The 12,147-nt window shown below is 38.8% G+C and overlaps 1 protein-coding gene across 1 annotated transcript; it reads left to right on the top strand.

Moving 5' to 3' along the window:
• The first annotated feature begins 241 nt into the window (after nucleotides 1–241).
• On the top strand, nucleotides 242–11,851 carry fbxo8 (F-box protein 8). The gene is made up of 8 exons (XM_080028962.1): nucleotides 242–540; nucleotides 1,696–1,792; nucleotides 2,011–2,100; nucleotides 2,561–2,705; nucleotides 3,263–3,389; nucleotides 3,920–4,038; nucleotides 4,379–4,575; nucleotides 8,958–11,851. The coding sequence occupies exons 2-8, from the start codon at nucleotides 1,696–1,698 to the stop codon at nucleotides 9,143–9,145; spliced, it is 963 nt and encodes a 320-aa protein (XP_079885088.1). The 5' UTR covers nucleotides 242–540; the 3' UTR covers nucleotides 9,146–11,851.
• The last annotated feature ends 296 nt before the right edge of the window (nucleotides 11,852–12,147 follow it).

Here is a 12,147-nt window from a genome sequence, read left to right as displayed (position 1 = left end):
TTAAAAACTCGAATAATTCATTTATAGCTGGAGCTAGCTGATAATAAGCTAGTTTTGGTGTAGCCAGTTTGTTTCTGCCGGGTCATCAACAGCACGAAGCAGGATTGGATGTTGTGGGCACGTCTTTGACGTAATGTGACGTCAGTACGTAGCATGTACGCATTTTGTTTTTCCTTGCGTTTATTTGATCAATTTGTCACTTCATGTGTTTACATCATCATGGACTTAGGTTTACATAGAAAACGAATGTGTTTGATTGTTGCGGAATTGGTGATTTTCCTTTGAGTTGCTCTGTGACAAGAGGGCAGAGAGCCGGGGGAGGGGCAGAGAGAGGCGACAGGAGGAGGAGGAAAATACATGATAATGATGTGTTAGCAATAGACTACAGTATGAGAGCTTCCTTACGAAACAAACGAGCAACCGCTCTGTTTTTATTTGTACTAAATGAAATGACAACTGGATACTTCTGCTAGCAGGGAAAGCGCATTTCCAGCTGTCCTTGAGTGCAGGTCGGGCTGTCAGTGGAATCTCTAAACTCAGGTAGGTTTTGCTCGGGTTAGGGCGCTGTGTAACAATGAGTAGAAAATATTAGGCTACACCGCGAGTAAAAAGTCAACAACTCATGAGTCCAGTTTGGGTCGACACTGTGTTCGCCAACTTAAAACTAGGTCGACACTGTCTTCGCCAACTTAAAACTAGCTCAGCAAGCTAACTAGGGGATTTAGAAGAACAGAGTGTGAGTGACAGTTAGGTCAACCAACGACATCTCCACTGTGAATGCATTGAGATACGTGTTACCAATGGTATTGCAGGGAAGGTGGGACTACATGTCAAACTAGCTTGCTTTCTCGACTTTCCAACGTTGATGTTTACAACTGTGTCATGGATTTGTTTATGCAACACGAGTGACGTTAGACAGACTGAGAGGGAGACGACATTACAACATTACTGGACTCTGTTTGTTGAGACACACACACACACACACACACACACACACACACACACACACACACACACACACACACACACACACACACACACACACACACACACACACACACACACACACACACACACACACACTTACTAACATGCAAAGCTAGGCTTGAAGTTCATTAGCACAGTTCTGACAATAGATGCCCTCATCAATGTATCAGGAGTATAATTATGCACATTGAGTTGTTGGTAAATTATCTCGAGCATAGTGAAGTTATTCTTCTGTTACTAAAGTGTGATCTCTGAAACATGAATTTAAGCTCGATGCAGTCGTGTTTAATAAAAGAAAAGTTTAATATAATAATAATAATATGATCATTAACTTGTGTGAATGCCACACTTCATGGGTCACTTGCATGGTGGACATGGTGGTCACTTGCAGGTTGGACAAAACGTGAACTTTCATATCTATGTATTACTTATGTAATATTATACAATGGTATGCCATGCACACGTTAACAGCATGCCCCCTCACAATACATCGGTCTACTGTTTTTCTCATTGTTTATGTTTATTTGTTTATTTTTCCACAACACAATTAAACAAAAAATGACAACAAAATACATATAAAACTAAAAAAATAAACAAAAAATAAAGATGACCAAAAAAAATTAAAAAGCCAAATGTATCCCATGTTATGAGCAGTACTGTTACTGTGTGAGGTATGCATGACGAGACATTACTTGCACTGTGTTCCAGATGGGTCAGGCACTGTGGAGGCTGCCTCTCAGACAACAGCAGCAGCTTCAGGAAGAGTTGGCAGACCGACTGGCTGAGCGAGGAGCACCAGAGCAAGGTCAACTATACACTTCATAACACTATGACACTATTGGCTCAGGGTTCAAGTCAAGTCAACTTTATTGTCAATTTCTGCAATGTGTTCCAGACATACAGAGGAATTGAAAATACGTATATATCTCCGACCCACAGTGCAATAAGTACAAGAGGATCAAATAATATACGATAAGATAGATAATTAAATAAATGTATATTTATTATATGTTTTTTTCCTAGGGAGGGATGCAGGTCCCCAAAGAAGAGCTGCTCCCCAGCAGCACTGTTATGGCCCTGACATTTACCATCTGCTGAGAACACGCATGGGAGGTATGAACCCACACACAAACACGTTAGGTCTATAGAGTCACACACAGTGTCCATTTAACAGGATACATTATCCAACTTGATTTATGCTCTGTTGCTGACTTCCTTTTATTTAACTGTGGGGAGTTAAATACTTGAATGGCTGTTAGTACATTAGGATCAGTCTTGAAAAAACAGTTTAAGGAACATTTTTACTATTGCAATAGTGTGCGATGTTCATTTAAACTCAACTCAACATCTCCACCGAGGCACACACTGACTGTTCTTCATTCTTAAGCTTAACTCAGTCAATTGACACACCAAGTTGACCACCATTAGTGGCCAACCAATCACCATAATTTTTTTAAATGTTTTATCTTTTAATGAATAGGAATTAGAGAGAGAGAGTTTGCATTGTTTGCGTATAAAGTATTCATCTGTTTTGTGTTTTTCTCTCCATTCTTCTTCGTCTCCCCGACTGTAGGAAGAGAACAAAATGGTTTTATAGATTTGGAAATGTTGCCTCCTGAATTAGGCATCACCATCCTGTCCTACCTGAACGCTACAGATCTGTGCCTGGCCGGATGTGTGTGGCAGGACCTGGGCAATGATGAATATTTATGGCAGGGGTAAGGTGCTTCACCTAACGTTGCTTTCTTTCATCTTCTTTGTGGTTATTTCAAATAATAAGGCTGTGTTTTTTTTTTATATTAATACATTTATTTTATATAGCGCTATTCAAGGTACTCAAAGACACTTTACAATAAAATGAGTACGCAAGCAAATTACATTCAGGTGTTGCAATAAAGCCAACACACAATAAACATACTATATTAAAAGTAAAAGTAAGCGAAACATTAAAATGAGCATATAAAATCAGATGTGATGTAAATATGTAAACTAAATATGTAATTTGAATAAGTTGTTTTAATATGTAAAACATTTTTAATATTATTGGCTGATAAAAGTGAGTATGTGGCCGTCAAATGTCCCAAGCGTTGTCTTGTATTGTGCGGTCAGCTGCACTGGACATACAACATAAATGAGGCCACAGAAAGTCCAAGTTATTATTCCTGTGAGCTGATGTATCTGTCTCTTTTTTGTTTCTATGACGCGTATTATTTGTGTAGTTGAATCACAATTTATTTTTATTTTTTTTATTCATGTGTGTGTGTCGCTCCACCAGGCTCTGTAAGTCCACATGGGGACACTGTTCCATCTATAACAGAAGACTACCTGCTGGTTTCTCATATAGAAGACTCTACCTCCAACTAGATGAAGGCAGCCTGACCTTCAATGGCAACGCACAGGAGGTAACACACGAGCAAACACCGTCACTGTCGGGCAGAAACCTTGTATGTCCAAAACGTTAATTTTACAGGGAAAAAAGTATTTTATCAAAATGAACTGTGCGTCGTCAATTCACAAGCTCATTTGACCACGTGTCCTTTAGCGAAACTTTATGAAACCCACACACAGACGTTAAGTGTGACCGGTAGCGTTGATTTTTTAAACAAAATATATAAAAAAAATTTAAAAAAATGGAGATGCAAGGTTTCCGCCGGACGACGACCATATAGACGTGAACTACCTCATAGCGTCTGCAATGTGTCTGTGTGTGTGTTGAGAGAGTGCACCTGTTGGTGTCTGGAACAGTGATGTCATTACCACATGCTGTGTTTAATCGTTTCACTATTTTTCTCTCACTTCATCATATAGGCGAGAGTTTGTGTGTGTGTCTGGATCTTTACATGGATTAAGACTACTACGCAAGGCCTACACTCAAAATATTTGATTCTCTCTCTTTCTGTGTGTGTGTGTGTGTGTGTGTGTGTGTGTGTAGGGTATCAGTTATTTCATGTCTAAAGGTATACTAGTGGATCACCCGAAGGAGCTGGCCAAGTTCATCTTCTACACCAGACGGCTCAACTGGAAGATGCTGAGGGTTTACCTGGATGAGAGGTTTGCCACAGACACACATATACACACGATATACAATATAAACACAACTCACTTGACTTCCACAGCAGTTTAATGTGTGTTATGTAATGATGAAAACTGCTTTTGCATTCTATACTTTTACACTTTATGTCATTTTAGAACCAAATACTTACCTGACAGTTACGGGCACTTCCTGGTTTCCTTCCAGTATGTATGTGATTAAAGTGTTAAAAGATCTTATGTCACTGTAGGATGGGATAGTCTGTCTTTTATGAGATTAAATGCACATCAACGTATCATAACTCAGCATTGTGTGTGTATGCGTGCGCGTATGTGTGTGTGTGTGTGTGTGTGTGAGCAGGCGGGATGTCCTGGATGAGTTGGTGACCCTCCATAACTTCAGTAACCAGTTCCTCCCCAACGCGCTGAGGGAGTTCTTCAGACACATCCACGCTCCAGAGGAGAGAGGGGAATACCTGGAGACCCTCATCACCAAGTTCAGCCACAGGTTCTGTACCTGTAACCCTGTCCTGGTCCGAGACCTGGGCCTCAGTCCTGGTTAGTAATAATCTATATTTGTTTGTGTTGCACCTTTCAAAACAAAGTAACAAAGTGTTTTACAGAGATGATCACAAAATGTACACAAAAAAAACAACCAAAGATAGCATGAAATGTATCCAAACCCAGGACAAAGCGCATCAACAACATTAACACAAAACATAAGTAAAACAACAAAACAAATCATCAAAACAAAAGTTCTGGAGTAAAAAGGCTCTCTGAAAAAAGTGGGTTTTTAAACTGAGATTCAACAGAAGTTAGTAAATTTGCTGATCTAATTCCCTCAGGTAAGGAGTTCCAGCGTCCAGTGGAGAGCATGCGATGACTTACAGTATATGGCTGTGTTCGTAAAGCCCTACTTACGTCCTACTCATACTCATTTTGAGGTCAATTTGATGCAAGTTTGTGTAGGCGAGAAATGAGTACTTACTTCCGGGAAGATTTTGTTTACGCATCGATTGGTTACTTTTCCTACTCAACCGTTTTTATTTTTATTCGTTATTGCTTCTGTATACGTCAGTGTAAACAGTCCGACGAACCTCGCATACACAATCGATCGTTAAGAAGACAGTATGTAGTAAAAACAAGTTGAGTATGTAGGAGGTTATATGTATGTATGTTATAATGAGATCACACAGGTATAAGCAAGGCAGCCTGTTTACAAGACATCAGAGGCATTTTAAGGTCTGAACTTACATTCTAGGGAGGTAATGAAGGGAAGCTTAAATCAGAGTAAAGTGGTCACATTGTTCTAGTTTTATTGCAGGTTCTAATTAAAGCATTCTGAACAATTTAAAGTATTTTAGCACTAGAATACCAAAGGCCAGACAAACTAAATGTTACAATAATAATTTGGATGTAACAAAGGTGTGGACATCAGCCATGGACAGAAAATGCTTAATTTAAGCTTGGTTTTATAGGTGAAAAAAGGCTGTTGCAGTGATTTGTGCTCATCAAAAAAGAGGGTAGGCTCACACAAGGAGGCTTTAGTGCGGGGTAGACAAAATAACAAAAAACCTCTCCATATGAGGCAAAACAATTTAACAACACCACAAACTAAATTCTCATAAATTCTCTCTAAATGTGTCTCAACTAAAAGTGAACATTATAATCATGGTGAAGGTAGAAGGAGACTTTCAGACATATTAAAGCCAAAGGTACCCCCTGTTTAAACAGAGCCAAAATATATACTGCTTGAAACATCTCTATGAGCTCATGTTTTGTATAATAAAGGGATGGAGATGTCATCTAATAACCAACATTAACTGTGATCTGGAACAATATAGTGGACATTATTCTTTGTAAAAAAAATGTAGACAAATAGAATTCTAAGGATTAGTTACATTTGTTTCCTAAAATATTTTGACCGGGATAATTTTTTGATTTAGAGCTGAACAATACATTTATTATTGCTATTACAGTCAACACATTTTTGGCATTTCTATCCTCCAGTTTGTTGCTAGGTATGGGCCAACATAAGCACAGCCATACCAAATCCATGATAAGCTAAAGTCATCCAGCTGTCTAGACACATTCTGTCCCTAGTTGTGTACAGTGACAACTCTTCCTGAAGGTGGCGCTAGATGAAAAGCTCAGAGATTGTCACAATGAAAGAGGCCATCTTCCAATCCTTTCTCCTCTGGAGAACACATAAATACAATGAGTCATTTCTAAGGACTCTAACCAGACAGCAGCATTCTAAAAGCCTGCAGCCATAAGGCCACAAACTATAGTGACAGCTGCGGAGAACACAAAGTCATGTTGAAGCTACTACACTTCTGACCCAGTGGCCCCGACCGCAAAATTGAGGGGGAAACTGGCAAGCTTTTTATTTTCAAGTAATCCCTGGGTTGAGTATTGTTAATGGACTGTGCTTTTACCAACGGAGGGCTTTGAAACTGTCAGCAGACCATGGAGTAAACCTATCCCTGACTGTTACTGCTAACTCCTCTCAAGCGCTGCTATGATTAGTAGTATTAGTGTAATAGTTTGAGAGCCCAAGGCTGGAGAGGGGTGGATGGATGGATGGCTGCCTGTCTGAGCTCTCTGCTACTCTACCACTCTGTCCCCTCTGCGCTGGGCTCAGGATGGGAGAACACACAATGTACATTAAGATTAGATAGAAATAGAATCATTGTATAGAAGAATGTATAGCACTATGTGTTTGTATCCCTTTGGCTGTCTTCTTGCTGTAATATGTTGGTTTAAGGAGTAGGCTTTTATGTAGCATTAAGCATCCTTAGTAGTCTTGTACAGTATGCCGTTACTGAAAAAGTACTGCGGTAAAAAAGGTACTATACATGGAGGTGCATATGGTACCTTTTTTTTTTTTTTTAATGCGAATGCCTTGCTATTTATTTATTTTATAATGTTATTTGCATAGGGACAAGTGTGTAGCATGAACCAAGCACAGCACTGATAGACTGAGCTCATTTTCCGCAATTCATGGAGTAGTAATAACATTGTTTCATAATTCTTGGTCATTACTGAACAAAAACACATCTCATTCATATGTTCATGCACATGGGAGCTCAATGTTTTTGGGTCTGATCTCAGGATTTACTATATTTATTTTTCTCAGTGTCCTGTATCGATACAACATTGGAACTCCTATTTTCTTTTTGTTAAATATTAGCATATGATATGACATAAACTAGTCATATTATAGGCTATATCTAATCAGTTAAGTACAAATATTTTCTCAGTTATGGTTTCTCAAACTCATTGTATTGGTACCGTACCAGTATCGATAACAAACATGTAGTTGTCATGACTGAGGTCCTCTCTATATGAAACGTTAAATAATAGTTTCACCCTCACCAATGACATTATTATTTAGTTATTGTATAATAGAACAGACACTACACACAATACACTAACAACAACCAACAGAAAAAGAAACGGAAGACACAAAGAAAACATTGCTTAAAGGTGTATTGCCTTAACATCAGTCAGTATTAAGGATAAAGCAATCTTTTGATCAATGATGACATTTGAACCTAACCTATTATGGCTGTACATGAATGACCTGGGGCCTCATTTATAACGGTGTGCGTAGAAACCTTCCCAAAACATTGCGTTCGCACAAAGCCAAGAATGTGCTGCGCAAAAAAAAAGTTGAGATTTATAAAACTGTGCTGCGCACAGTTGCACGCCTTTATAATTACCCACCTGCGGTGATTTGTGCGCGGACGATCTCCGCCCGGTGTCATCCCACTTCACCTCCCAGTTTCATCCCACAATCTACCATACATGGCGAATGCTAAATAGCTCCTGAATATGATGACGCACTTAATAAGCACAGAATTTTGACTGACATGAGGAAAAAAGGGAGGTAACCGGCCACAAAGAAAGCGACTGGGAAGGAAGAAAGCCCGTGCCATGCGTCGCTGTAACTGCCTCAAAAACACAAACACACACGCGCGCGCTGATCACATATCATGATTGGCACAGTCGTTATAGTCTTTGTTAAGATGTTTTGCCCAACTTTGTACTGTATGAAATATCACGTATTAGCGAAACTGTAGGACTAGCCTATATGTAGGACGATATAAAATGTGTTGTGAGAAGTGAAATAATGCATTAGCCTATAGTATATTCCAAAGCATTGCTTCCCTTCCATAGATCAACACATTTCCAACAACGTCAGATTATAGGCTAGTTTAAACTTCGAGGGTTAGTTGTTATGGGAAAGAGATGCATAAAATAATTTGCTAAATTCATAACATGATTTTATCTAACGAAATATATAGTTTTAATTAATATAGTTGGCCTTAACTTTGTACAAAACTACTTTTTACACACAGCCTAAAATATAGACTATTTGCTCTCCCGCTGGCCACTCAGGGACACACCTCCCGACGTATATGATATTATTATAGAGTAGAACTATAAGATTCAATTTCAAAATATAATCAAAATATGTATAGACCTACTTGATAAGTAAATCAACCTACATCATTACTGCATGCCATAGACAACAGTAGCCTATATTCGCAACAATAGGTACGCACATAATTGATGAAATATATTGGGTGCCAAGGATATGTGTGTTTTTCCGATGACAGAGCTTTATTTCGGTGTTGCCATTGAGTGTCGCTGATTCCCCGAGTCAGCAAAACCTTGCGTGAGCTCTACGCATGGTCAAAAGTTTGCGTGGGAATACGCACACTTCTACGCAAAGAATTCTTTTATAAATACCACCGTTTTGCCACCGCACATTTGACCGCACATTTCTGCCGTCTACGCAAGGTTTTTGTGCGTAGAAAGCTTTATAAATGAGGCCCCAGCTCTCCTTAGCCACACAGCCGTGCATTGTGTCTACGCTTGTGAGGAAGAAAAAGTTGTATTTAAGGTTTGCTATGTGTGCCCTCTGTATGCAGATGCTGTGTACGTGCTGTGCTACAGTCTGATCCTGCTGTCCATAGACCTGACCAGCCCACACGTCAAAAACAAAATGTCCAAGAGGGAGTTTATACGGAACACTCGCCGCGCGGCGCACAATGTGTCGGATGACTTTGTGGGCCATCTCTATGACAACATATACCTGATTGGACACGTGGCTGCATAGCAACCGTCTGTCCGCCAGCTGCCCTCTACACATCCACAACACTGCACTGAACTTGGGTCTGGGTTCTTTCTAGGTTCCTCTTCCTATGTATGGACGGTATGGGGACATTGTGGAAATGGATTTTTGAAAAATAACAGTAGATAAATCTTATTACGAAGAGTTCACCACTGCACTGTGAAAGGGACTGTGCTACCAAATATTAGTTATGTTATTAAGATTGTTGATCAAAGGTGTGAAACATCTGACCAACGTCTTTCAAAAACCAAGTCACTGTAAAATTAGGACGGTTTTCTATTGGAACCATGGAGACAAGCTCTGATACTGCACTGACGGAGGGCTGCTACTGATTGGTGGAGAGATGAAGAGGAGGAGGTGGTGCTACTGTCTTCAGCCAATCACACTGAGGCTTGGACGGTCATGCCCATTTCCTATTGGACAAGCTGCTTCAATTTCACCAGTAGAGGACTAACACTGGTTTATTCTTGTCTGAACTGACACAAAATGACTTGGACGTTATAATACAATGCTAACACAAGATCACCCACTAGCATTTAGGTACGTAAATGCTATTCTGCAAACCAGTTGACCCTACCTTATCCAACTGAAACAACCACAAGTGTCAAAATTCTACTGGGGGATCATACCAGAGTTATTTGTTTCTATTTTATGAGTACAATGAACAAGACAACAACACATTGGACCTCATGCAACGGACATGTTGGTATTCCTATTCTCAATGATTTGACCCTTTTTACTGTGAGATTTGGATGTGCATTGCAAGTCTGAATCACCCGGCTAACTATTCCATGTCTGTCGGGAGGCAAAAGAACAATTTGTGGAGCTTCAAGCTCTGCTGTCAGAAACCAACTGTCAGAAACATTTAAATTTAGCAGTTGAAAAATATGCAAATTGGAAAAGTATGAGTTGCTGTACTGAAATATTTCAACACAAATTTGAAGACTTAATAGACCTCTCAGTAACAATGACAGGAAAAGGCCATGGTAACGAGAAATATGGCCAACAGAATATACATCTTGCATTAAGTTTGTCTTAGTTGTGTATTTTATTTTAGTACATTTCTATCTGATTTGCATTTTAATTCTCTAGGTTAAGTCTTTTCCCCTTTGGAGAAAGTCACATATGTGAACATTACTAGTACAATAGGTCTGACAATTTGTGCCACGATTGTGAAACTATTCAACAAACATGTAGATCCTCTAAAACAAGCATATATTTGAATGAATAATTTTCCTAATGTATATTTTTGATGGCTACACAGGTCGAATCAAAGTGAACTGCAAATATTTTCAGTGTTTCACCCATAGATAATGATCCAGATTGAATGTTTTCTTATACATGACATTAAGGAAATGTATAACCACTGTGCTTTGGATGTAGCAAGCAGATAGAGCACAGCAGATGACAGTATGCTTTATATAACGTTCTATTCTGCTTTATGAAGGAATGGTAAATAGGTTGATATTTAAGTGTGGGACCTGATTGTAATTATGCCTTCATTATCAATGGAATGGCTGAAGTCAAGTGCAGAGAAAGACAATGTTAAGTGGACCAATGACGGATTCTCAACAGGTCATTCTGATCGTTTTGCTCTTCAATTGACAAAGGACAAAATCCACTGTCTCAAGTCTCTGGATGACTGCAATATCTGAAGTTTATGAAGCGTGTGGGTAATATTGCTATTCATATTGTTTTGCACAATGCACCTTTGTTAGTCACAAGTTTAGCCCACTTCACTTTATAACAACACCACCACTGCAGCTGAAATCCCAAAGTACTATTTTTGAATTGATAAAGATCACTGTGTGCATTTGAAAACTATGACACCCACCCTTAAGTTTAATTGAGCCTTCTATTCATGCTAACTAGCGGTGCAGAGAACATATTCCTAGCCTCATTTACTATGATTAATAGTGTGGTAAATGTAATGTCTATTAATATCATAGATTACAGTTGTCAGTGCAAAAATATGCAACACCTCACCATAGAAGATGTGGCATCTGAATAGCAAATACATTCACATTTTTCTAGCTGTTACTTTTTCTAAAGTCAATGGGTCATAATAACATGGCTCCATAGATGCAGCACGATAGTAAACGGTGCTAGCAGCTCCTACCATGGAGTCCCAGCAGCTAGCATGTAGCCACACAGGTAACAGTAACGTTTCATCAGGCACCTAATGTAACCATAGAAACAAACGGGATGTCTTTATTAATGGTTTTATATCCTAACCTATAGATACTTTTATTTTTTGGATTGTTTTTGTATCCAAGTAAATTCAGTCAAAATAGCCTCTACATTAGATTGTTAATCTGAGCATAGCTGAACACTGAACATTCATTTTTATTGAACGTTCATTATTGCTGATAAGGCACACTGACGTAGGACTATGTGTTTCTTTTATTTATGAAGGAAGTCCAGTTCCTGGTGTGTGTGTGTGTGTGTGTGGGATTTTTTTTCTTTGTGGTTACTAAAAGGATTTATGACTGACAACATGTACTGAGAAATCTTTGACTTATTAAAATCTGGGCTTGATTATACTGACATGCTTCATCCACCTGCAGTTATATAAGTCGACATATGAAACTGAACAAATGGGGAGTCGTTTGATTTGCTGCATTGAACATTTAGCTATGTGAGTTGGCTCTCAGTAAACCTGGAACTATACTATCAAATGGGTAGGAATGTGTTTACAGACATCGTCTCTTTAAAGTAAAAAAAAACATTAAAGCATATTTCTCCTAACTAAAACAGTTCCATCTTTGTTCCATTATTGTCAATATAAGCTTTGAGGTCATGTATTGCTAATCGGCAGGGTTTTCATACAGTTATTAATGCACATAACTAAGAGGTCAGATGTGATAAGGTTAACAGAAAGTAAATGTAAGTTCAAGAACAAGTTAAAATAAATAAAAAATCAAATAGTAATAAAGAACGCCAACAGAACATTATCAGTGATCCATCACAGCTGATTTGATGATGTG

The sequence above is a fragment of the Ammodytes marinus genome, assembly GCF_949987685.1.
Source record: "Ammodytes marinus genome assembly, chromosome: 6".
In the NCBI taxonomy this organism is placed as follows: domain Eukaryota; kingdom Metazoa; phylum Chordata; class Actinopteri; order Uranoscopiformes; family Ammodytidae; genus Ammodytes; species Ammodytes marinus.
The sequence above is the reverse complement of the archived record's forward strand: the minus strand, read 5'-3'. Positions and strand labels throughout refer to the sequence as shown.

Excerpts from the sequence above, each read along its gene's own strand:
- fbxo8 (XM_080028962.1), top strand. The coding sequence starts at position 1,696 with ATGGGTCAGGCACTGTGGAGGCTGCCTCTCAGACAACAGCAGCAGCTT. Across the intron at positions 4,039-4,378 it reads AGGGTTTACCTGGATGAGAG|GCGGGATGTCCTGGATGAGT; the intron begins GTTTGCCACAGA and ends GTGTGTGAGCAG. Across the intron at positions 4,576-8,957 it reads AGACCTGGGCCTCAGTCCTG|ATGCTGTGTACGTGCTGTGC; the intron begins GTTAGTAATAAT and ends CTCTGTATGCAG.